The sequence below is a fragment of the Trematomus bernacchii genome, unplaced genomic scaffold (genome assembly GCF_902827165.1).
Source record: "Trematomus bernacchii unplaced genomic scaffold, fTreBer1.1, whole genome shotgun sequence".
Lineage (NCBI taxonomy): Eukaryota > Metazoa > Chordata > Actinopteri > Perciformes > Nototheniidae > Trematomus > Trematomus bernacchii.
Genome location: NW_022987524.1, coordinates 3,018,729 through 3,046,345, shown reverse-complemented (window position 1 = coordinate 3,046,345; position 27,617 = coordinate 3,018,729). Strand labels below are relative to the sequence as shown.

The window sequence follows — 27,617 nt, the reverse complement described above, 5'->3', positions numbered from 1 at the left end:
TGCCCGATTTGCACTGCTCCAGCGGGAGTTGTTCCTCATATTGGACAGCTACGTACGGCAATCCAAACAGGACATTTGACGTCCGTACTGATCTAATAACAGAGTTTTGTTCTTGAATCAACTTTTTTTATGCAAAGTCATTTCCCTTTTCCAGGAATCTGAACAGAAAAAGTTTGTCCAGACTAATACATTTCTAATGTTAAATAAATTAAAACAATTCACAGTTAAGAATTAGATATTAATTATAAATGCCATAAATGATTGTATACATTTACAGTTTCTTATTTTTCCAGTGTGAAGGCTGTCAAACAGACGTTAAATCCATTTCTCACTTATTCTAAGAATGTACTTAACCCATTAAAAGGATTTCTTCTCAAATAATCGGGAAATTACGTTGTAAAAACAATAACTCATCTCTCTCGTTCAGATTAATGCGGTCGGGTTTTTTTTCTTCTTTGCGAAACACCGCTTTGTCAAATGTCCTGTTTGGATTGCCGTACGTAGCTGTCCAATGGAGGACCAACTCGCGCAGTGCAAATCGGGCAGACATGCAAATCGGGTAGTCACACCCGTGTCTCAATTCAGGGGCCGCATCCTTCGGAGGCTGCATTCGTAGACCGCATACGTCACTTCCGCCGAAAGAAGGCTGTCCCAATTAAAAAAAAAAGACAAGACACGAATGTAGCCTTCTTTTCCTGGATTTGAAGGACACATCTGATGTATCCTCCGCGGTCTACCATATCCCAGGGTGCAATGCGCGACGGTGACGAGTGATTTTTTTTCAAATGAAATGGCGGTCCGCTCTCCCCAGCAGAATGGATTCCCTGCGCCGCTAGTCAAAATGGACATTCTTTATTCTGTGATTCTGTGGATCGTATTCCTTCAACTGTTTGCATGTGATATCAATGGGGCTGTCATCCGGGAGAGGACACAGTACACCAGAGATGTGCTGCTGTAACTGAACATGGCAAGTCTGGCTGGCGTGATAGATACCACGTTACAGTTACCGGACATTATTCTGAGAAATCCAAATGGAACCTCTGGTGCAACGGGGCACCAGAGGAGGAAGCGGGGTAAACGCGGTGGCGTAAGATTACGCCTGAGAAAGCAGCGGCTCCCTCGGATTCCTCTGCCCTCGATGATCCTGGGGAACGTTCAATCGCTGAGGAACAAGGTGGACGAGCTTCAGGGTAATGTTCGGTTTCAGAAGAATTTCAGGGACTGCTGTGTTTTGGCCTTCACTGAGACATGGCTCACTGACTGTAACCAGGACAACGATCTGTTCATTGACGGTTTTGGAGCTCCCTTTCGTGTGCATCGAAAGGCGGAAGTGACAGGAAAAACTCAAGGGGGCAGATTATGTTTGTACGTAAACAAACAATACTGTAGCTCTGTGACTGTCAGAGAACACATTTGCACCCCAGATGTTGAACTTTTATCTGTTTCATTGTGTCCCTTCTACCTGCCCCGTGAGTTTCCCCAACTTTTTATAACAATAGTTACATTCATCCCAGGGCAAATGCCACCTCTGCCTCCAGCACTATCTTTGACTTGGTGCAAAAACTGCAGTCAATTTCACCTGACGCACCAAACTTTATACTTGGGGATTTTAACCATGTGACCCTTAAAAAGACACTCACTAACTTGTATCAATATGTCTCCTGTCCAACCAGGCGGGATAAAACTTTAGACCAGTGTTATGGGTCAGTAAAGGAAGCCTATAAGTCAGTCCCATTACCCCCACTGGGCTCTGCTGATCATAACTGTGTGCATCCACTGCCCATATACAAAACAGTTTTGAAGCGAGAGAAAACATTGACAAAGGACATAAATGTCTGGACAGAAGAATCTGTAGCCTGTTTGCAGGAATGTTATGACTGCACTGATTGGGATATGTTTAAAGAGTCTTGTGGTGCCGACTTGGATGAACTTGTTGATGTAACATGCTCATATCCAGCCTTTTGTAAAGACATGATTATTCTGTGTAAGCAAGTCAAAATATACCCTAATAACAAACCATGGGTGACCAAGGCGGTTAAGTCCAGCATTCAGAAAAAGAAACAAGCTTTTAAACAGGGAAGTGACGCAGACGTCCAGTCTATGGCCTGGCTGGGGGACTTGTCTTTGAGGGCCTCGTACAGCGGACGCATGGTGTGGGCAGCCCTGCGGATGAACCGGTGATAAAACGTCACCATCCCGAGGAACTCTCGGAGCGCCTGAGCTGTGGGCGGTCGGGGAAAGGCGGACACGGCCTCCACTTTCGACGGGAGGCCTCCATCTTTGCTGATGAGATGTCCGAGGAAGTGGATGGAGGACAACCCGAACTGACACTTTGCCGGGTTGATAGTCAGGCCGTGTTGGTTGAGCCTCGCAAAAGGTCTCGGAGATGTGCCTGGTGCTCTTCTTCAGAGGAACTGGCGACGAGGATGTCGTCTAAATAGACGAAGATGAATGGCATGTCTCTGAGCGCCGAATCCATCAGCCGCTGAAAGGACTGAGCTGCATTCTTAAGTCCAAACGGCATACGCAGAAACTCGAACAGCCCAAACAGCGTAACCACCGCAGTTTTGGGGACGTCTGAGGGGTGCACCGGAACCTGGTGGTAGCCCCGCACCAGATCCACTTTGGAGAAAAAGAGAAAAACCACCAGCCTCAATGACAACCGCCCAGTAGCACTCACCTCCATCATCATGAAGTGCTTTGAGCGGTTAGTCAAAACATTCATCACCTCCTCCCTCCCTGACTCTCTGGGCCCCTGCAGTGCGGGTGGGAAACATCACATCCTCCACCCTGATTCTCAACACCGGAGCCCCTCAAGGCTGCGTGCTCAGCCCTCTCCTCTACTCCCTGTTCACTCACGACTGCGTGGTCACACACAGCCTAACCCTAACACCAACGTGAAGTTTGCTGACGACATGACCGTCATCGGCCAGATCACCGATGGTGACGAGACGGCGTACAGAGAGGAGGTCGAAAACCTGACATCTTGGTGCCAGGATAACAACCTCCATCTCAACGTCAGCAAAACCAAGGAGCTGATTGTGGATTACAGGAAGCAGCAGGGAGAGGGACACGCTCCCATCGCCATCAATGGGACTACGGTGGAGAGAGTCAGCAGCTTCAGGTTCCTTGGGGTCCACATCACTGAGGACCTGACAAGGACTCATCACTGAGGACCTGACATGGACTCATCACTGAGGACCTGACATGGACTCATCACTGAGGACCTGACAAGGACTCATCACTGAGGACCTGACATGGACTCATCACTGAGGACCTGACATGGACTCATCACTGAGGACCTGACATGGACTCATCACTGAGGACCTGACTCATCACTGAGGACCTGACATGGACTCATCACTGAGGACCTGACATGGACTCATCACTGAGGACCTGACTCATCACTGAGGACCTGACATGGACTCATCACTGAGGACCTGACATGGACTCATCACTGAGGACCTGACTCATCACTGAGGACCTGACAAAATCTCAAAACACTTGCGACTCGACTTGGACGTGAACACCAATGACTCTGGACTTGACTTGGACTTGAGCCTTCTGACTTGAGGTGACTTGATACTTTAATTCAGGGGTCTCCAACACGTCGATCGCGAGCTACCGGTAGAAGAGCAGACTCCCATCAGGGAGAGCCTAATCTTCAGCCTCTCCTAGGCTGCGTTTCACTTCTCTTATTTTTCATTTCCTCGCTCCTCGGTCTCGGTCTCACCGGAAGTTGATTTGTCTGCGACATCTTGAGTAGCGTCCCAATGGCCTTATTTTTGCCGGAGGAGCGAGGAGCGATAATGGAGGAGCTATAATCGAGGAACCACCAGACCATCCTCCGGTGAAATCCTCAGATACTCGCCCCGCCCCCTTACTGTGTATCGCTCACTGATTGGACGATGCAGCGCATGCAATGATCTGATGCTTCTTGACATGAGAGCAGTTTCCCAGCGGAGTGAAGAAAACACATGAAACTCACGGGACTCACTCCTCAGTTCATACTGTGTTTTGTTTCAATGAATGCATCATTCAGTTACAAATATGTGATATATCTGAACAACAAAGTGGTCAAAAATCATTTTATTCATTTTTTGGAAACATTTTCATGATCGCTTTTTTCGTTTTACATTTTCATTTATTGTCATTTCCATTCTATTCAGTCAGTCATTAAGTGCTATTTAACATGTTAATTTGCTACATATCCACACAAACAAACTAAGTGTGCAATCCAATGAATGTTAATCTAACTGGGTTTTGATAGATAACATATCTCTTTTCTTCTCTCAATTATTTTATTTATATTGTGCACTCTAATCAATATTAATCAAACTAATGTTCGTTTATACATTTTAAGAATGGCGTTTATCTTTTTTGAGAATGAGTTCTTATTTGATTTTATTTATTTGGGTCTACAACAGATGATACAAATGTTTGTGTAAATGTGTACTAACAGAGGCGCGGGTGTTTGTGAAAACAACGGGGACAGAGTTGCTGTCAGACGAACAGCTGTGCGGCGTCATCACAAACGGACGTCGCTTCACGTGACGCTCTGGAGGAAACAACGTCCCATTGCTCTTAAAACTCATTTCCCTGCTTCTCGTGGTTTCCTTGCGTCTCTCCATGCTTCCCTGGTGGGAGGGACTAAACGCAGGGAAACGACGCAAGTGAGGGACGCAAGGAATCCATTTAACTGAAGTGAAACGCAGCCCTAGGTTGCGGTCGAATAGTCAAAAAATCAGCTCCTATCGTCTATTCCTTAACCTCTGAGTGAAACGTCATGGGGTTAAGGGATAGTGGATAGGAGAATTCAAAAGGATTTAGGAGAAGAGACTGCGGTACTTTAGAGCAGGGGTGTCAAACTCAAGGCCCGGGGGCCAAATCCGGCCCGCGACTTCATTTTATGTGGCCCCACAAGAGCTTGCAAAGAATATAATATGTTTATTATACGGTTACATGCTACTTTACAGAAGCACGTTGCCCATAAACGACATGTCCCACAATGCATCTCAAATTTGACTTTTTCTCAGAATTTGACTTTTTTTTTCCAAATATGCCTTTTTTCTTAGAATTAGCCTTTTTCTCATAAATAGATTTTTTTTTCAAAATGTCACTTCTCTTTTTCAAAATGTCACAATCAATGTTTTTCCAGAATGTGGCTTTTCTTTTAAAATCATATTGTGACATTCTTACTGAAGAAACTTGCAATTATTTGCTCTAGACTTCTGCTTTCAGACGTAGTTAATTATGAAGTTATATTAATTAATGATATAGTTAAAGTTATATTATATTAAAGTTACAACCGGCCCTTTGAGTGCAACCATAATGCTGATGTGGCCCGTGATGAAATTGAGTTTGACACCCCTGCTTTAGAGAATCCGACTGCACTTTCACTATCCGACGTGTTTATGATGCGCCAGCGGAGGTCATAAATGTGCGTCTGCTGCTGTGGGGAAACTATGGAAACTGCAGTTTTCTATACAGCGGACTACAACATGGATGTTTAATAAGAACGAGGGACTACTGTAAACTCATCTAGAGACTCTGCACCGTGCTCTGATGCTGTTGTTTTATGCTTTATGAACGGGGACAACAGAGAAACATATTCTTCATGACCAAAGTTGGAATTGAAATAAAAAAGGAAAGTGAAACTTATGCTCGTCACCCTCTCCCTCCGGTCCACATTAATACAAATGACCCCAATACGTATGATTGTATGAAAAGATCTTAAAATCAATACAAATGTATTTATTATAAACGTTAGTCTTTAACATCTATCACTGTGTATATCACCATTCAAACATCTTTTAAAAGTTGAACAAACCCCACACAGCTCAGTAAAGACTGTGAAATGTTGACTTTATTTGATCATTTCAGTAAAAACTAACGTTCATATTTCTCTTTTTGATTATAATACTGATGAACGTTCAAAACAAAGCACTTTGGCAAGTTACCACATACGTTTTAAAAAGCTTAATAAGCACCATAACTTTCTTGATATCATTTCTCGGTCATAATCGGTTGATTCCGTGAACGGCCGACTGTTGTGTGACGGACGGCAAATGCGGCGGCCGCAAGGCATTGTGGGGCAGCATTTTCTCCTCTCCTTTCGGTTAGGGAGGTCCAGTGGTTCCTAAGCTAAAGGAGGTTATAAAGGAAGTTTGAAACCTCCTTTCCTTTCATTTAGAGAATTCGAACGGCACATATCATGGCTGCCACTGAGGGACTTCCGGGTCATTTCACTCCGTTAGGAAGGTTCCTAAGCTAAATGGACTATTCGACCGCAACCCTACTCTTGCTGAGAATCCTTTCAGGGAGGGGCGGGACTTTATTTTGCTGGGCCACCATGCGGCCAATCATATGCGAGGACACACTAGGATCATACCATTATGTGAAAGAAGGGTGGGGGGCAGACGCTCCAAAGACAGCAAGTGTAGTTTGATTAGAGAAAATTGATTAGTAAATTAATATGAGTAATAAAGAGCAGTTTGATCTGCAATATGATGAGGAACAGCTATGCATTTATTGATTTAGTTATTATTGTTATGGTACTCTTTAATGTTTGCGTTCAGGAGCAACTTGTTTGAGAAATAAATACATGATTCATGATTTGTGTACATTTTATATATTATATTCTGTTTTGGTGAAATGACATAATGACTTGTTGGTTTTCAAAGTTTAGGGCTTGGACTTGACTGGACTTGCCCATCGTGACTTGGGACTTGACTCGGGACTTTAGTGCAAAGACTTGAGACTTACTTGGGATTTAAGTCCAAAGACTTGAGACTTACTTGTGACTTGAGACTTACTTGTGACTTGAGTCCAAAGACTTGAGACTTACTTGTGACTTGAGTCCAAAGACTTGAGACTTACTTGTGACTTGAGTCCAAAGACTTGAGACTTACTTGTGACTTGAGTCCAAAGACTTGAGACTTACTTGTGACTTGAGTCCAAAGACTTGAGACTTACTTGTGACTTGAGTCCAAAGACTTGAGTTACTTGTGACTTGAGTCCAAAGACTTGAGTTACTTGTGACTTGAGTCCAAAGACTTGAGACTTACTTGTGACTTGAGTCCAAAGACTTGAGAGTTACTTGTGATTTAAGTCCAAAGACTTGAGACTTACTTGTGACTTGAGTGCAAAGACTTGAGACTTACTTGTGATTTAAGTCCAAAGACTTGAGACTTACTTGTGACTTGAGTCCAAAGACTTGAGTTACTTGTGACTTGAGTCCAAAGACTTGAGTTACTTGTGACTTGAGTCCAAAGACTTGAGTTACTTGTGACTTGAGTCCAAAGACTTGAGAGTTACTTGTGACTTGAGTCCAAAGACTTGAGAGTTACTTGTGATTTAAGTCCAAAGACTTGAGACTTACTTGTGACTTGAGTGCAAAGACTTGAGACTTACTTGTGATTTAAGTCCAAAGACTTGAGACTTACTTGTGACTTGAGTCCAAAGACTTGAGACTTACTTGTGACTTGAGTCCAAAGACTTGAGACTTACTTGTGACTTGAGTCCAAAGACTTGAGACTTACTTGTGACTTGAGTCCAAAGACTTGAGACTTACTTGTGACTTGAGTCCAAAGACTTGAGACTTACTTGTGACTTGCAAAACAATTACTTGGTCCCACCTCTGATAGAGAGTATCCTGACCGGCTGCATCACGGCCTGGTACGGCAGCTGCACCACCCTCAACCGTAAGGCTTTACAGAGGGTGGTGAAAACTGCACAGCACATCACCAGGACGGAGCTGCCATCCATGGAGGACCTTTACTCCCAGCACCAACATCTCCATACTGATAATGTTTTATTTCCTGAAGTATACAGTAGGACTTTCAGTCGAAAGGTAGGGGTTCGGCATCTTCCAGAAGCTGAACACCTGGATCCAGATGTGTTTGGCCAAAAACACTAACAACAGCCAGTGTGATTTTGACTCATATTTTACTGGTTTTCCCAATAGGAAGCATCACATTTTTCAAGACAATGAGAAAAGCACAAATAATGAGAAATCAGCTATGAAAGAAGTACAGTTTAGCAAAGTGATTTACATATAACATGAGGCAAAAGCAATGACATGCCACAGCGGCTTATCAAACAGAAATATGTGTCATTCAGTGCCAAACAGCATGCCATTACACTGCAGTGCAGTTAAAGGAATACAAATGCAATACAATCAATTGTCAGGATGTATGCCAGTTTTGTATGTGGGCAACATACATTATTTTCCATAGAACCTCCCTACTTCTCAAAGAACAAAGACATCGCCTTTAAAGGACAGATTTGAGAAGAACTGTGAACTTAAGAGTCCTTTCAGGCCACCTGAAGAGTTTGTGTTGCTAAACACCCTCAGACACACATACTATGACCACTAATTAACTAAGCCTAAAGAAATCAATATCAATAACACTGCTAAATTCTTCCAAAATACTAAGTTGAAAATGCAAACGACTTTCCGTTACTGGCCCTGTTGTACCGTTGTCAGTTTCATCTCTCACAGCCTGAGAGGTGCGGAAGTGTTGAGCCCAGCAAAGCACACAGAGCAGGGGACACAAATCACACACCTTCCAACCAGACCTACAGTGTTTTTATTTCAGACTCATCACAATCAAGTGTTTTGATCTGGATCTCAATCTGTGGTCTTACCTTGATTAGCTTTTTATCTTAATTTCCTTGCATACAGCATGGCTGGGTGCTTCCTAGGGGCTTTATTGAAATTGCAAACAAGGGTCTGCACCATTAACAAGTGCAGAAACTGATTACCTTCCATGGTGGCTTCACCTTAAACCAAGATTTTCATATTTAGCTTTTATCTAATAATTTGTTTTCGAAAATTGTTCCATGTTAATATATGTACACCTGTAATATGCCTTTTAACTACACTGTCCCTAAGCTGCAACAATGAAACATCCTCGCTATGGGACGAATTATGGATTTGTGATTCTGGCCCCGTTGTGGACTCGGTCTTGAATTAATCTTAAAACCATTCCGACTTGGATATGAACCTGAGTGTCCCTCACTACAGACCTGTGATTTGCACATTTCATCATGTGTAGAAACAGAAACAAAAGAAAATATGGTTGTGGGTGCCATCAGTGTTTGAAACACAAAGGTCCTGTCCCCATGGTGTCAGGTTCCACCTCTGTCTGATCGGTAACAGCATAGAATGAGTCAAGTGATTCCTCCTGCTTCATGTCTTTACACTAAATCCCTCCTCACCTGTCTCTGCACAGGATGCACTGAGTTCAACTCTTAGTCAGATACCACTCCAGAAGATTCCTCAAAAGCTGTTAAGTTCCTTAAATAAAAGTCTTACAGCACATGGTCTAAAGCTTTTTAGCATTATCACGTACTGGTGTTGCTAATACAAAGTAAAAACCATGAGTGGAGCTCAGTGGACAGGACTCAGTTCAAGGTCAACCCCTCAACTAATTTGGCAGCAGTAACAGTAAAATAACATATGCAATCATAAGAGAATCAATAAAAAGCTAAATAAATAGAAGTGTGACATTTCCTTTACGTTCTTAGTCCAAAGTCATGGCTACATCTCCTGTACAGACAGGCTGGCAAGTGCGGACCCCCCCCCCCCCACACACACACACACACACACGCTTCAGTCAGAAATTCCCTTAACTGAAATAAATGTAAAATTAAAAGATTAAGACAATGAGATTGGGATGAATGATCATTACAATAAATGTCATTATTTTCTTATATATCCGCACGTTGTGCAAGGCATAGAAGATCTTAATCTTGAACAAATAAATACACTTAAACAAAGTAAAACTAATTATGAAAAAATATATTACTTGTATAAAGAAAAATGAAATAAGAGAAATTATTTAACAAAATGAAATAAACAGTGATACAAATAAACACTCAAATAAAAGCTAATGAGCACAGTCCCTCTCATCTTCACCACCTGAGGCTGTGGTCCTGTCACACTTAGCAGGCAGCCCTGTGCTTTAATACCCATGCTGTGATGCCATGGTGTCCATTGTCCATCATTCTTTAAATAAACCACTCGGCACATCCTGGAGGGTCCACAGGTGGGGCTCTCACTACTACTACCTATGCTTCAAAAACTACATACATCCTAATGTCATATGTCCATGGTGAGGGCGGCTCAGATGAACCACTCCTTCTTGCTCTCGTCGATGGTTTCAGTGAAGGCCGGGTCGTTGACGATGATCGCTGCGTCAGCACAGTCTGCTGACTCCGCCCCCTTGGCCTCGTTGGTGTGGTAGGAACCTTTGTGGCGGAACATGTGACGGATCACAAACACCATGATGCAGAGCACAGTGAAGATCACGATGGAGATGATGCCTAGAGTCAAAACAGAAAGGGGCACTATTACTAACATGTACTAACAACTGACACATATGACATGTGGGGTTCCTCAAGGCTCAATCTTGGGGCCTCTTTCTTTAACATCTACATGCTACCACTGGCTCAGATAATAACAAATAAAATACAAAAATCATAAAATAAGTTACCAAAGCTTGTTCTGACACACACATTTACATAACCATTTCACAGGCCGAGGAGGTGGAGATGCAGCCATCTTTGACTCAAGTTTACTTATCAATACTAAACCAAAATGAAATGATACCTCCTTTGAAAGCCTTGTTTTTCTGACCTGGAAAACATTGCAATAAATCTTATTTGTTACAGTGTACCGTGCCCCAGGTCCTTATTCAGAATTATTATCAGAAGTCTTTGAGTTTGTATCAACTTTGGTACTTAAAACAGATAAAGTCATTCTCGTAGGTGACTTTAATATTCATGTGGACGACGATAAAAATAGCCTTACTGTTGCATTTAACTCTATATTAGATTATGTTGGTTTCCGTCAGAGTGTAAATAAACCAACCCACTGTTATACGCGTTTTGAGCACCAGGAAAAGCGCTATATAAATGTAATGTATTATTATTATTATAATCACACTCTCGACCTTGTTCTGATTTATGGTATTGAAATTGAGCAACTATTAGTCGAACTGCATAATCCTGCTTTATCCGACCATTTCTTAGTAACTTTTGAATTTTTCTTACTAGACTACAAACCATTAGTCAAAAGTTCCTGCAGTACAAAATATATCTGTTAGTGCTATAGCCAAATTTAAGGAAGAGATTCCATCAACACTTAACTCGATAGCATGTCTGTATGTAAAGGAGGAATCTTATACAACATTTTCACCATCCAAATGTGATCATGTAGTTGATAGAGCTACAGGTGCGCTGCACTCTGTTGCTCCTTTGAAAAAGAAGAAAGTAAAACAACATAGACTAGCTCCTTGGCATGATGCCGAAACCTGCAAAATAAAGCAAAAACTGTTATTGTACTTGACCACCAAGAATCTAGGAAACAAACTATCTAAAGATATACTAACTATGGATGGCATTAATTTGGCCTCCAGTGAGACTGTAAGGAATCTTGGTGTTATATTTGATCAGGATTTATCCTTTAACGCCCACATAAAACTAATCTCAAGGACCGCCTTCTTTCATCTACGTAACATTGCAAAAATCAGGCATATCTTGCCTCAAAACGATGCAGAGAAACTAGTCCATGCATTTGTTACTTCAAGGCTGGATTATTGTAACTCTTTATTATCAGGGTGTACCAAGAAGTCAGTTAAGTCGCTTCAGCTGATTCAAAATGCTGCAGCACGTGTACTAACCAGAGTTAGGAAAAGGGACCACATTACTCCTGTTCTGGCTGCCTTACACTGGCTCCCTATAGAACACAGGATAGAATTTAAAATTCTTCTTCTCGCCTACAAAGCCCTTAATGGGCAGGCGACATCTTACCTTAAAGAACTCATTATACCCTACTGTCCTACTAGGGCATTGCGTTCCAAGAATGCAGGGTTGTTGGTTGTTCCTAGAGTCTCTAAAAGTACAATGGGAGCCAGAGCCTTTTCTTATCAAGCTCCACTTTTGTGGAATCAGCCTCCAGTTTGTGTTCGGGCGGCAGACACCCTATCCGTTTTTAAGAGTGCGCTTAAGACCTTCCTTTTTGATAAAGCTTATAGTTAGGGCTGATTAGATTCAGCCCCTAGTTTTGCTGCTATAGGCTTAGACTGTCGGGGGACACCTTACTTCTTCCTTCTCTCTGTCTGTACCTGTGTACTCTCATGTTCCCAATAACCCAGCTTCCCCAAATTTCTTTTTGGTGTCTATATACGCCGGGATCCTGAGTCGTGGCTGATCCTGTTGCTGTGGTCCTGAGTCCTGGATCGCGAGCCCTGGATCCTGAGTCGTGGCTGAACCCGTCACTGTGGTCCTGAGTCCTGGATCCTGAGTCTTGGATCCTGAGTCCTGCATCCTGAGTCGTGGCTGAACCTGTCACTGTGGTCCTGAGTCCTGGATCCTGAGTCCTAGATCCTGAGTCCTGGCTGAACCTGTCACTGTAGTCCTGCCTGATTCTCATCATACTACTTCTCTGATGGCTCCCACAGGATTGTTGACATCCTCCTGGATCCATCATCTTCTTATTTATAGACACATGCATTTCCAAGCATTTGGACTACCTATGTTGTAAATCATCAATATCTTTTTAAATTACACACGACATCTATTTCACGTCTGTCCGTCCTGAGAGGGATCCTCCTCTGTTGCTCTCCTCGAGGATTCTTCCATTGTCCCCATTAACAGGGGGGGTTTCTCTGGGAGTGTTTCCTTGTCTGATGTGAGGGTCCAAGGACACAGGGTGTCATATTCATATTCTGTACAAACTGTAAAGTCCACTGAGACAAATGTAACATTTGTGATAATGGACTAAATAAAATGACTTTGATTAATTGATTGACTTGGATATGTATCCTGTGCATTGTCCACTTCATTTGCTCTAGGTATTTTCTTTCTTTACTTATTGCTTTTTATGCTTTTATATTTGTGCTCCTTCCTGACAAGATTAGATGTGATCAATCTTAAATTGTGTAATGTTGATAGAAAAAGACATTGTGTTTGGGGGAGACAGCTGCAGCTCTCACAGTTTGTAGGAGTTGAATGAGATTTACCTCCCACGATGGCAGAGTTGCGGTCCACTCCTTCCTTGGCCTTGTTCTCTTTGAAGGGGAACACCGCTCCAGCTGTGGAGGAACATCTGTTAGAATCTGACTGTGGCTGCTTCTGAGGTTAACATGCATCATCTGTCTGTGTCTCTACCTGCTTCGACGTGCCAGGGGTCACTAGCTGAGGCCATGGGGAAGATGGTGAGGGGTGATGCTCCACAGTTGGAGGGGACTAGAATCCCATGGGTGATGACGGGTGCTGCGGGTCCCAAGCGCAGGGCTGCTTTCAGCGGGGCCACGCCGTTCAGCTGGACGCGAGACAGACAGCCCACAAAGCCCGGCGTGTTGTAGCGCTCGATTAAGATGGGGTCAATCTGTCCAGTTTCTACATGATGGTCATAACCATCAAAAAATAATATTATTCAAACAAGGAACATTCATACATATTCATTCATCTTAAAAAGAGCAGAGATGATCCATGTCATATTTAGCTATTAAACCAACATTTACGAACAGCAAAAATAAAAGCATGAAATCTTGATTGATTATAATTAGCACATTTGAGGATAGTTCTTATTGGAAAAAGGTATTATATTATAGTAAGCAACAGTGGCCATTCCTTTCAGATGTTAGTTCCCTTACACACAACACAAACGTGTTTAAAACTGCTCTTAAACTCCTCTCCTGTCAGCATCCAGTGTCCCTCACCTGGAAAGTTGCCGGCACTGGGAAGATCTTTGACATCAACTCTGTCTCCCCCCTTTCTCATCTATAATGAAGGCACTGAGAGCTTTGTTCTTCTAAAAATATACGTGTTTGGGAAATATGAGTTTGAATGAAGTTTACAGCACGAGTTACGTGTGTGAACAGATATTTGGACATATGTTCGCTTTTGTCAAACCTTTATTTAATTGAATTAATCAACACTCAAAATAAGCATATTCTCATATTCATATTCAAGAATTCAAGGGTAAGTAATTGATTTACAAATGATCATTTTGAAGCTTATTGTTGATATTGCTTCAAGATGCTGAAACTCCTAATGCATGACCCCAGTAGATTTCAGTGCTGTCTGAACAGGATCCACACTCACATTTTCTCATCTTCACACTTACCAAATACTTTTCCAAGAAAGATACTCTTGAGCAGGTTGAAGTTGGTGTCGGAGGCCTCGGGCAGGAAGTGTGTGGACACTGGGTAGTGGTCCAGCTGGAGAACATGGATGAAAGAAAAGAACAGTAAGTCCTACTATTATGTTTCATATGCTGCTTCCACCTGTTCATCTTCCAGCGTGGGCTCTAAGAGGTAGATTATTACATGGGCAGCCCCTTTTATGGGAAACACTTCAGAGAGATCTAATTGTTTTATTAATGATATACTAGATAGCTCAGGTGGTTTCCGTTCATACCATGGTTTTTGCTGTATGTATGCTCACATTTACAGGTTTGTGCGTCTAATATAAGTAGTCAAAAAAGATGTCAGCAATGTTAAAAGATATAAATATCGAGCTTTTGGGGAAGGACCTTGGACTGACAGATATTTGGAGGCTTGTCAACCCGAGAGAGAGAGAGTATACATTCTATTCTAACAACCATAAATCTCACTCAAGGATAGATTACTTTCTGATCAGCAAAGATTTGGTGGAGAGCATTTCAGACTGCTCGATAGGACCTATAGTATAGCATTGACTGATCATGCTGCAGTTCAACTATGCTTAGTAATGGAGCCAGATGGGGTTAAGAACAGCAGATGGAGGATGAATGTGTCCTTGCTTCAGGACACAGAATTGAATAGTTTAATGGCAGAGGATCTTGAGAGTTTCTTCCTGGTGAACATCGGGTCAACAGATAAAGTAGGGACTTTAGAGGAGGCCTCTAATGGCGCGTTTCCACTACACGGCCTCGCTCGGCCTCGCTCGGTATGGCTAGGCCTCGTTAGGACTGGCTCACTTTATGGCGCATTTCCATTACAGTTTAGGAACTGGGGCAGTATCTATAGTAACGCAGTGTAGGCGGAGCCGTGACGTCATCTTCAATGAGAACCCCAGAAAAACAACACAGCCGTTAGCTGTTAGCACTCAGAGCTCACAACTCCTCATATCTGTTCAGAAACTAGACAAAAGTTAAACAAGTACAAACCACAGACTGCCTGTGTCATGGTGAATACAGTCGCTGCTTTATTTATGTCTGTATAGGCCGTTGTTGTGAGTGTGGACGGTCGGGGCATATACTGCGTTAGCTTAGCCAATCTCCATCTAGAAAAACACGAATTTTAAAAGGTTTTTCCCCTGCCGTCTGTCTGCAGACTTGTCAAAGCATTAATTCATGGTTTTTACTAACCGGTATCAGTATGTTGTTACTTCGGCATCATTTTGAAACGTGTATTACAATTAAATCACGGTCAAATATGTCCATCTTGTTGTAGTTGTAGCCCCCTTGCCAGCGATTCTCTCTCTAGTTTAGCATACTCAGCCCGACTCAGCCTCGTTGTCTCTGGCCCTAGACCCACGATTTTATGAGGCCAGAAAAACTGTGAATTAGGACCCGCCGGCCGGTACTAGGCCAAGTGGAAACGCAACCAAAAACGGGCCGCTGACGTCACAGCCCTCTTAAACCGTGCTCCGCGCTGTAGTGGAAACGCGCCATAAGGCAGTGCTTCTCAAACTTTTTTCAGTAATGTACCCCCTTTGAAACATTTTCTCAGCCAAGTACCCCCTGACCGACCCCAAACATTTTTGATAGAAAAACCCTATATAAATAATTACAATATAGTGATGTTCCATCACGGCCCGTCCACACAGCGGCGTGCGTTGAAGCTTGCTCCATTTTTTGGAATATGAGGAAATGACCTGCAGTGTGTCTCTCCCAGAGGTGGGGACTCGAGTCACATGACTTGACTCGAGTCAGACTCGATTAAATTAAATTACAATTAAACGTGATTGGGTGATTATAGCACCGTGTGCGCAAACCTGGCAACCCACTAGACGGCAGGAGTGTCAGTTAACATGGCAGCGGCTAGCGTTACTCCAAAAATAGTGAAGTTTGGATTCAAGGATTATGTTGTCGATGACGCTAATAAGAAGAGAACAGCGGTATGCAGAGTCTGCAGCATAAAGATCAGTGACACGACCACCACAACATCCAACTTCATTCGTCACTACAAATAACCCCACAGAGAAAGGTGCGTGAATGTGTTGTGTTAGCTAGAAAGCTAACGTTAAGTTTAAGCTACGTTAGACTTGGTTTCAAATCGATGAAGCATTGCAAAGAGAAGACAAAACGGTCAATTAACACTAGAACCGCCAAGGGATTCATTTTGACTAACCCTGATACTGACGGGCTGACAGGAGAGGGAGAGAGAGAGAGGAAAAGAGATGCCTCGTTTATTTCCCCTGTGTTATTATCAGAAGTTACTGTAAACTTTTGAATAATGTAGTTCATCTACTTTTAGTAGTTTGTTTAAATGTTTTAATTATGTTGTTTTTGTTTGTAGAAGTGCATCATTCCTTGATTTATTGTAAAAATGAATCTGAACTTTTTGATCTGTTATGCTGCGTTCACACTGGACGCGATGCGATGTTTGGGGCGGAGCGATTACATGTAAAGTCAATGCAGAGACGCGGACAGACACGAATTCGCTCCGACGGCGCGCATGAAGCGGTGGATGCGGCGCGAATAACGCGATTGAACGGTGCCGTGTTAAACGCGAGTTCAATTTTTTCAACTCGAGCGTCAAATTCACGTGACGCGTTTTCGCGGAAGCCAATCAGCGGTGAGGATCTCAGCCGCCGTCACTGACGTTCAACCACACAACATCAGCCGTTAGCTGTTAGCAGTTAGCACACAGAGCTCACAGCTCCTCATATCTGTTCAGAAACTGGACAAAAGTTAAACAAGTACAAACCACAGACTGTCTGTGTCATGGCGAATACAGTCGCTGCTTTATTTATGTCTGTAGGCCGTTGTTATGAGTGTGGAATGAGCATATACAACGTTAGCTTAGCCTGGTCGACCCGATCTTCATTCAGAAAACAAGCATTTTAAAAGGTGTTTTGCCTGCCGTCTTGTCTGCAGACTTGTCAAAGCATTAATTCATGGTTGTTACTAACCGGTATCAGTATGTTGTTACTTCGGCATCATTTAGAAACGTGTATTACAATTGAATCACGGTAAAATATGTTCATTTGTTGTAGTTGTAGCTCCCGAGCCAGCGCGTCTTGTTTGAATGATGCGAGTAAACACAGCTGGCAGCCGCGGTGAAACTCCAGCGTTTAGACCGATGCGATAGCAGCGATTAGAGCGAAGCGAATAGTCGCATCGCGTCCGGTGTGAACGCAGCATTAGGATGATAAACTGAAGCAATTTCTAAATTAACCCAATTAACTGAGTTTTAAATCGTCCTACTTAGTTTATAAGGAAATTATGAAGAGGAACAAATTAAATGATTTGAAAATGATATCTATGTAGGTGCTGACGCTGTTGGCGGTTCTAGTGTTAACAGACATTTAAATTAAATATGTGTAATGGCAAATGCCATATACGATTTTCTTACCTGGAATTCTGCCTTTTTGAACAGACTTTTTGACTGAGTCCGAGCTATATTGTCTGCAGTTCTAGGGTTAATATGAATCTAATATGATTGTCATCGAATTAGATTTCAAATGATTAACTGTGTATGTAATGAAGATCATAGTGTGGGTTGAATCCATTTTCATAACCACTGTCTTTTAACTGATTTACATGCGGAAACTGGGCTTATTCATCAGAATTTCGTATGACTTGACTTGCTTGACCTGAGCAATGACTTGACTTGACCTGAGCAATGACTTGACCTGAGCAATGACTTGACTTGACTTGCTTGACTCTCACCACAGTGACTTGGGACTTGCTTGATACTTGTAGGTCAAGACTTGAGACTTGCACATGACTTGCACATGTAGGACTTACTCCCACCTCTGGTCTCTCCCAGCATACACGCGGTGTGATTGGCTGCATAAACGGGATTTGATTGGCTGACGCTTCCACCGAAGCTTCAGAAGCTTCAAAAGTTGAACATTGCTCAACTTTTGCAGCCTGAAACGCCACCAAAGCTCCGCTCTGCTTCCCATAATGCAGTTCGGAGAAAAGTGAGGCAAAGTGACGTCACCCCATTCAAAGTGAATGGGCAGAAGCGTTGGAAGATTTTTTTAACGCTGCTGTGTGGACGTACCGTCAGTGTGTGATTTATTAACTCCTTCATGCACGAATTACAACAAACTAAGGATATTTTCATCTTTATGCATGAGACATTTTTTTAAAACAGATTTTTAAGTAGGCCTAATATATGTTTAACAAACCAATGAACAAAATGATATATTAATCAAAAACTATCAAATACAATACACAAATATTATAATAAAATCCACTGTGGTGCCCCCATGCATATTAAGAAAACAGCATTCAATTAGCAGTCTCTAATGTAGTGACCACAATGCATGAAAGGGTTAAAAAACTAAATCCGTTGTAACTGAAAAAAATGTGCAATTCTAAACAAACAATGTAATAACACGGCACTGACACTATTTAGGAGTAACAGGTCCTCAGCGATCGTGTACGGCTGTTTGGCTTTAGCGATGAGCAGTGACACCGCCAGTGCTTTGGCTGATGTTGTGAAGGCTTTTCGCATCATCTCTTGCGAGGATCTGTACTAGGGCTGTGCGATTATGGCAAAAATCATAATCACGATTATTTTGGTCAATAATTGATATCACGATTATTAAATACGATTATTCATTGACTTTGAAAACTTCAATTTATTGAACTTTAAAACAAATAATAATTTGAACAGTATCTGTTTAACTGTTGATTACCCTGAACGTACTGTATCATTCAACTGAAAAACCAATACAAAAATAAATGATACATTTATTTTTACATTTACATAAATAATATCAAAATAATAAATATAATAAAATAATAAAAAAGATCAACAAATATTTTGGAGCGCACTTCAACAAGCTACTAAACATATATAAATATGATAAATAAATTAGACTATAAAATAAATTAGATCAAATATGTTGCAGTGCACTGTCACAACCTAGCAAAGCAAAATAATCGTTTTTTTTTCGATTATGTTGTTTTTGTAATTGTGGCAGGCCAAAATCGTAATTGCGATTAAAAAACGATTAATTGCACAGCCCTAATCTGTACTCAGCAAGTTTTCTCTTGAAAAACTCTGGTGGCTTACCAACGTGACACAGGTGTTGAGATGTCTCTGGAGGTGCGCTGGTTTCATCGAGCTGTTGGCTAGTTTCTCCCCACAGAAAAAACCCAATGCCTGGGGCGGGTTGCCGTTTGTTGACGTGAATCCCATCAAAGCATACGCCTCCTGATATTGACGGCATTTTGTTGGCTCAATTTTGGCTTTCTTTTTTTCTCCGTTGTCCACGTTCCCTGCTGTAGTGCTGCTACGTTTGAACCATTTCAATGTCTATTTGTTATAATCTAATATTGCAACTGGCTTCCCGCTCAGTGTGGTTCCGGGCTACAGCCTGATTTAGCTCTAGTTCTTCTTGTTTCCACCGCAGCGAAGCCGGCTCTCAGTACCGAAACCCGGTTCTTAGCTGGCCCCACTCGGCTGACCGGCAAGAACCAATACTTCACGCTTACAACCTGAGCAATAACAGTTAATCGCGAGTACGGCAAATACAAGTAACAATCAGTAGCGCTGAGCAAAGTGACTAGAACGTGACCACACACTTGTAAAAACAGAGAAAAACCAGTTAAGCACCCAAAGCACAAGAACGGATCTTGAACCGCATACGTCACGCTTACGTCGGAGGCGGGGGCAGGGGCAGGGGCGGGATCAACCTGAGAAATAACAGTTTATGGCGAGTACGGCAAATGAAAGTTGTAACAAGCAGTAGTGCTGAGCAAAGTGACTAGAACGCAACCATACACTTATTAAAAAAAACATACTTTATAAAGTCAGGCAACACTAACCAGGCTTCGTGTGATTCTGTTTATTTGTACCTTACTTTGACCATCCGTTCGCTGTCATTGATCATTGTGGAGAGCAGGCAGACGTTTTGTTTGTTATTATAGCAGCTATCGGATGGAATCAATACATGGGCTGCACAGGTTGTCATGTCCGACTATCACAAGTAGAATCATAATGAAAAATACGGCGGTAAAATGTGCCTGTAGAAAACGGCTTAGCAGGTAGTCAGTTTAGCTTCGGTTGCTATGCTAACATCACCCATGTTATACCAGAGAAACTTTCATAACAGCGTTGTGATGCCAAACAGCGTCAATTCAGACTGACACACATTCACTTAAGGGGAACTGGGGATATGTATCAGCTGCTTGTGTGACAGTCAGACAGTGAATACTTTAGAGCCGTGTGAGCTAACCCGGAGCTAACGGGAGAATAAACTCCCGTTGAAGAGCAGCCAGCACTGCAGCGGTCGGTAAATGTCGCTGGAACACATTAATAAACAATGAACCACGGCACTCTGGAGAAAAGTATAAGGTTGGAGAAGTCGTTATTTAATTTAATCTGGCTTCGTATGATTACAAGCAACACGATCATCGACCTGACGCAGTCCCCCGTTGTTGTTGTTGTTGTTGTGAGCTCCGTTGGGGAGAAAATCAGCGATGTAAACGGTGACGTCATGACGCAGCAGCGGCAGCTCTGGACGGTGTGAACAGAGCGGGAGCAGAAAAGGGAAACCGGAGCTGAACCAGAAAAGCTCTAGCTAGGAGCTCGAAAGGGAAAAGCGCTGGTGTGAAAGCCGCATACCAGAATCACCACAGCTCTGTTTGCTGGGGGACAAATCTCTTGTGACACCAGGCCTTACTAAAGCAGAACTTAGACTGACTTTAACAGGTTTTATTGTAGCTGCCAGGCTTATTCTGCGCAACTGGAAGAGCCCACATAAGCCAGAGTTTACAGAATGGCTTAAACTCATGACAGAGACTGCGGCCTTTGAAATTATGATCGCCAGGGTAAATAATGTCCCAAGCAAATCTAATGGAGTGTGGCACATCTTCTTGGCCTATATCAAAGGTGCACTGTCCTAGGGAGGGACAGGAAGTACATTTGTATATGTGTACATATGAGTATATATGATGTATTTGTTGTAAATGTGTATCTATATGCTTTACATTGATGTATATAAATGTGTGCACAGGTGTATGTAGGCATGTGTGTGTGAGAGAACTAGAAAATGCATTTCCTGCTGAAAATGCGTGTGAATGCTGTAAACTGTGTACATTTGTTGCTGAATTTAGCTGAAAATGCAGAAAAAGCTGAATATGTTATTAGCTGAATGGTAGCTGCTTTTAGCTACAAAAACCAAGTAAGTGTGTTGCTGAACTTAGCGGAGAAATGCAGAAAGGTGAAATGATTTGAATCAAAATTGTTACAGTTCAAATGCATTGCAATGACTTTGTTGAAAACTTGAAAGTGAAAAGTTAAACTGGAAGAGTAGGAAAAATAGTGAAGAAGCTTAATATTTAAAAGAAAAGGTTTAAAAAAGGTATAAATAACCAAATATATATCCTCAATGTCCTGAAATAGCTGAATCATTTAATAGTTGAATGGTTTATAGCTGAAAGTAGGCTGAAGGAGTTAGATATTAAAGTGGACCTATCATGCTATATTTGAATAATATATTGTAGGGCCATACCTATATAAAACATGTCTGTGAATCTTTTTTTCAAAATACCAAACAGATCATGCATTTTAGCCATGCCTCATTTCGCTCTATTTGCTCTTTTCCAGCCCTGTTTTTGCAAGGGCTGATTCTGTGCTCAATAAATAACAAAGAAAACCTTTGACCGGCACTTTTCAAATTTTGTCCGGAAGATTTCAACTTTAACGGACATGTTGACCGGCGGAAAAAAATCTAACTGAAACTCTGCCGCACGGTCCCCTCGTCCCTTGGAAGAGGCGGAGAGGTGGGTGTTTGTCATCTGCTGGTGGACTACCGGAGAGAATTACAGCGCTTGCCTCTGGGAGGGATTTGCATTGAATTACAGCAGCAGGAGCAAACGCTTGCCTCGGGGAGGGAGAAAAAGAGCCAGAGCGTCCACAGCGGAGAATAAACAGAAGGGCAACCATGGCAACCATGCGCGGGAAGTCTTCTTCGCTGCTTTTGTGGCAGACTACAGCGCCACTTACAGGCCTGGCATATGTACTACAGCGTCTCCAGCGCTTTCGAGCGGCAATGGCCGTGGCCCAACCCCCCATTCCCCTGATAGGTGGAGAGTTGCCCATATAGGCGGAGCTCCCTGTTTCTGACGTCAGAACAATTTCAAATCTGTATCAGTCTGTATCAGCTCCGTTGCAGCCCCGTTTTTAGAGATTTGTGTATGGAGGAAAAGAGAGTGGGTTGTGTTTTCTGACACTTGGTGAGTTCCCTGACACACCGGGGACACATATTCATGTATAAAAGACGTACAAATGTGCATTTTGCATGATAGGTCCCCTTTAAATGTAAGTAGTAGTGAATGAATGTGTATTAAGAAGAGAAAAGAAAGTAAAAACGCTTTGAAACTGCAAACTTTTGAACTAACTTGATGGCGAATGATCTGTTGCCATGGCAACGGTATTTGATGACACCCCATAATACGCTTAGATGTGTTGATGGCTGCATCATTACCAAACCTGTAAAGTTTTGGGCCGTTTGGAGCATTTTCACTGAAGTTATGAGAAAACCACGTTTCATAGCGAGCATTATGTTGCCAAGGCAACGGCATTTGAAAGAATCTCAAAAACGATCACGTAGATGTCTACACGGCTGGACTGTTAGCACTCATGTGAAGTTTGAGCACTTTTTGACCATTTTCATAGGAGTTATAGCAATATCGTGTTTTACGGCGAGGGATGCGTTGCCATGGCAACAGCTTTTGAGGAAAACTCACTAATGGCACATAGACATGTTGAGGGCTGGACCATTAACTGTGATCTGAAGTCTGGTGCCGTTTTGACCATTTTCATAGGATTTACGACAACATCGTGTTTTATGGCGAGGGATGCGTTTCCATGGAAACGGCATATGGTGAGATCTCAGATTTGGCGTAGAGCTGTTGAGGCATGGACCGGTGATATAGAAGTGAAGATTGGGGGGCGATCGGACCGTGTCCATTGGAGTTACAGCGGCATCGTGTTTTATGGCGAGGGATACGTTGCCATGGTAACACCACATTATGTAACATCAAATTTGATGTAGAGCTGTTCAGGGCCATAGTGTTAACCATCATGTTATGTTTGGTGACGTTCTGAGCATGTTAGTTGGAGTTATGACATCATCACACAGGTGTTTGTGTTTGAGGTGACGACGTTATCAAACACCTGTGTGTGTGTCCAGAGATCAAAGGTTACCATGGTGATGTGCAGTAATCAGGAGAGCCTATCCATTGTTCTGAATGAGAGATGTGGAGGATGTCAGGACCGTGAGGAGCGTCGGAGTCTGCTTTTTGTGTACTTCCGGGTCAATAATGTGGCATTTTTGGCAGATTTACTAAAGGTGTGCAGCTGCTGCTCTGAGGAAAGATCAGGCTGAATTTACAATGGGCCTTAAAGGTCACCTATCATGCTATTTATAGACAATAGCATAGGTCTCAGATATATAAAAATATATAAAAAACATGTCTATGAAGTGTTTTGCTCAAAATACCAAACAGATCACCCATTCTAGCCATGCCTCATATCCCTCTACTTCACTTCCTGTTTCAAAAGTGCTGATTTGGGGTATAAAGCTTTAAAAAAAAATAAAAAATAAATAATAAAAACGCTGATGAAACGCCATATCATGGATTATCAAGGATTATTTCTGAAACAGTATGGAGCTCAAAGGCTTTCTCTCTTGCCGGTTATACCACAAGGTGAGTTTATTTTTATTTCCTGCTTCTTCACACATGCTCTGTGCAGTACAGGTTAGCTCTGAGTGTTAGCGATGCTAATGTAAACATGCACCGACCATATTACGTCCAAAACAGTCGGGCATTGTTTCTGATAGCAACGTTTCCGATAGGGCCGTGGGTGTAAAGCCAGCCTACATTTCCGATACTACATCATATCGGACGCAAATCTGGATCAGCTCCGTTGTACCCCCGTTTTTAGAAATTTGGGTACGGAGGAAAAGAGAGGGTTTTATTTTCTGACGCTGCATGAGTTCCCGACACACCGGGGACACATCTTTATGTATAAAAGACATCAACAAGTGCATTTTGCATGATAGGTCCCCTTTAATGGAGACATGTTGAACGTTTTTGTCACTTCATGCCGTCAAGAGGCATTTTGTTTACGTTTTTTTGCTTAATTTTTCATTATTTTTCAACGTAAGAGAGGTTTTCCTACAATTCAAGCATCAAATTATGTCCAAGGAGTGTAGGGTTTGGGAATTATGGCAGTTAAAAAATATATATAAGGCGTATTTCAAGCTCTCCTCCACTCTAGGTGTGACATCACGCAGGGCCGGCCCTAGACATTTTGGTGCCCTAGGCGAGATTATGATTTGGTGCCCCCCGCCCCTCCAAGCAATACACAACAATGAGTGCATCAGACTGTCCAGCAAGCATTTCAAATGTTGAAGGTTTCTTTTGAACTCAGATTTGTCTTTATTATTAATATTATTAGTGTGTGTGTGTGTGTGTGTGTGTGTGTGTATTCCCTTCTTATCATGTAGCCTACACTTCTTCCTTTCATTGATACATTTAAATCACCTGACTACAGCATATAACATACCTGCAACCCTGTGCTGCTTCTCTCTGCCTCACCCTCTATTGCTGGAGGCAGCTCCACCTCATCTGATCTCTGATATGAAAGCAATCGTGTTATGATCATATTGAGCTATTGGTGTGAGTCTAACATTAAACAAGCAGTCTGCTTGTCATACATTGCTGACGATACATTTTAAGAGGCAATTTGTTGAGTCACTGCCGCTAAATGCCGGTAGCATCAAGCTAGCAAATCCTGCATTAGCCTCACATCAACAGGTGTAGACAGAACATCCAATTATCCTGAGCTAATTTACTGAATAAACCAACTCACATCTCCTGTCTTTTTTTTCACCCAACTCATTAGACTATTCTTCTGCTGGCGTTTCATTGTTGTTTTCTGTCAAATTCAATACTGTAGTTCAAAACCGCGGTACCTGCTCACCATCTGTGAGCTATTTTTAGAATGCGCACGCTACGTTCGTTGTCGCGCGCATCCGGGAAGGCTGTGTGTCCTTCTCCTCCGTGACGATAACGGCTTGAGGTTAAAATAATAATAAACGAATTTGAAACGGGGGGGGGACGACACACAAACGGGCAGACAGCAGAGCTCGGGGCAATAATGCAGATTTGTTTGACTTTTTTACACTTTGTTGTTCTCCTTTCCTCCGCTCTTGTCTCTGATTGTGAGTGTGTGCATTCGTGTGTGTGTGTGTGTGTGGGGGGGGTGAGCGGAGCGGAGCCCCGCCCTTCAGAAACAGAGCGGAGGGAGAATGAGAATACGCAAAGCAGTGGACACTGAAACATGCACATACATTGGATAAATAACATAGGCGTTTAGTTTATTTAATAAAAGAGCACATGTTCAATGTGAAAAGTGACCGTAGATAGATTACTTCAGTTGCAATTTGGTGCTATATATATATATTTTCAGTGGCGAGCCGTGAGCTTTATACCAAGGCCCTCTGACCCCCACCCCTTCCCTCGAAAAAAAGAAAAAAAAATAGTTATTACGTCACAGCGTATACTTCAGCGGAATATCAAAACAACGGCCCAGGGTGCAAAACGCATCAATGACAGCGACCCTCTACCACACAAAACAACACCTGTGAACCCAATTTGTGTTCTTTGACATTGAAAATGATATTGCATTGTGTTTGTTACTTTCGTTGCAGTTGTATGTCTTAAGTGTAATTTGGCATGCTTTTATTTTGAAGGCGAGTTCACGCTGTTGACAGGAAGTTGTTGTTGCTATGGAAACAAGAAAAGTTTCACAGCAGGCGGAACTTGTCATAAAGTCTGCGATAATAAAACCCACCCATTTAGAGGGAAGATATGATTGGTCAATTGTACTGTCATTTGACATTACTCTCTCGTTCAGTTACTATAGCGGGCCCTCTGTGAATCGCAGAGAGGGCCAGACGAGCTTCTTTCATGTAACCCTTCACATTCAAACAGAGACTGAACAGGCAGATTCGAAGGATTTATTTTTTTGGAAATGTTATTTTATTAAATCAAGTTTTTTTTCGGTAAAACTAATGAAAAATATAACAAAAATAATATAAAAAATATATATATTTAAAAAATATATATATTTTTTTAATGTTTTTAAATATTATTTTTTGGAATATCTTAGGCCCTCACAGAGGGCCTAGAGCAGGGGTGTCAAACTAAATTTCATCGCGGGCCACATTAGCATTATGGTTGCACTCAAAGGGCCGGTTGTAACTATATAAATATACATATATAAATGTTTAATATATATATATATAAAATAATGTATTATATTACACTATTGCCTCTGAATTGTATTATTATCGGATAGGATAATAACTTAGTAATTAACTACCAACTACATCTGAAAGCAGAAGTCCAGGGCAAATAATTGCAAGTCTCTTCAGTGTGCATGTCACAAAACGAGATGCATTGTGGGACATGTAGTTTATGGGCAACCTGCTTCTGTAAAGTGGCATGTAACCGTATAATAAACGTATTATATTTTTTGCAAGCTCTTGCGGGGCCACATAAAATGAAGTCGCGGGCCGGATTTGGCCCCCGGGCCTTGAGTTTGACACCCCTGGCCTAGAGGGCCCTGACGGCTCGCCACTGTATATTTTTTTAATTAAATTTTTTTTTTTTAAACCAAAAAAACACCTTGAATTTCAGGCGGGGCGCGGGGCTCCGTTGGCAGGGCGCAGCGCCCCGCCAAGACAATGGTAGGGGAAACACTGCATCTCATCATTATGTTGTCTCCTTTATTCGTATCTCTTCCCTTTACTTAAAATAAAAACATTCTTACTTCTCTCTAGTGGTAACTATCCACACACATCACATGTGTTTGTGCTCTCACAATGGAAATATTCCCTTTAAAATAAAAACAAATCAACAACAAAATCACAGAATCAGTTTGAATAAGTTAAAACCATTCTACATACCCCCCTCCTATTTCCTTTAAAAAAGAAACAAATTACTGTCTGGTAGGGGTGTAACGGTTCACAAACATTTCGGTTCGGTACGTACCTCGGTTTTTAGGTCACGGTTCGGTACGTTTTCGGTACAGCAGAAACAATTATCACAAAACATAAAATATTTTTTAGGGTTTTTTAATTATTATTAAATTGTGAATAATGTATTCACTCAAATAAATACAAAATATAATACAATAAACATTAAGGTGCAGCATTTCGATGAACTGAAATAATCTGAATTTGAACTTGACTGTACTAGTACTCACAAAACATAAAATATTTGTTTTGGGTTTTTAATTATTATTAAACTGTGAATATTCACTCAAATAAATACAAAATATAATAAAATAAACATTAAGGTGCAGCATTTCGATGAACTGAAATAATCTGTACTTGAACTGTACTGTACTAGTACTCACCTA

General features: G+C 42.0%; 1 protein-coding gene across 1 annotated transcript in view; it reads right to left on the bottom strand.

Moving 5' to 3' along the window:
* Nucleotides 1-7,930: 7,930 nt before the first annotated feature.
* Nucleotides 7,931-27,617, bottom strand: part of LOC117473759 (contactin-associated protein-like 2) — a 59,387-nt gene continuing 39,700 nt past the window's right edge. The window contains exons 22-25 of the mRNA XM_034119561.1: nt 14,138-14,231; nt 13,177-13,407; nt 13,029-13,100; nt 7,931-10,329 (exon numbers count right to left, since the gene is read on the bottom strand). Of these exons, the coding sequence (XP_033975452.1) occupies nt 10,130-10,329; nt 13,029-13,100; nt 13,177-13,407; nt 14,138-14,231 (597 nt within the window). The 3' untranslated portion in view covers nt 7,931-10,129. The remainder of the gene's footprint in view (nt 10,330-13,028; nt 13,101-13,176; nt 13,408-14,137; nt 14,232-27,617) is intronic.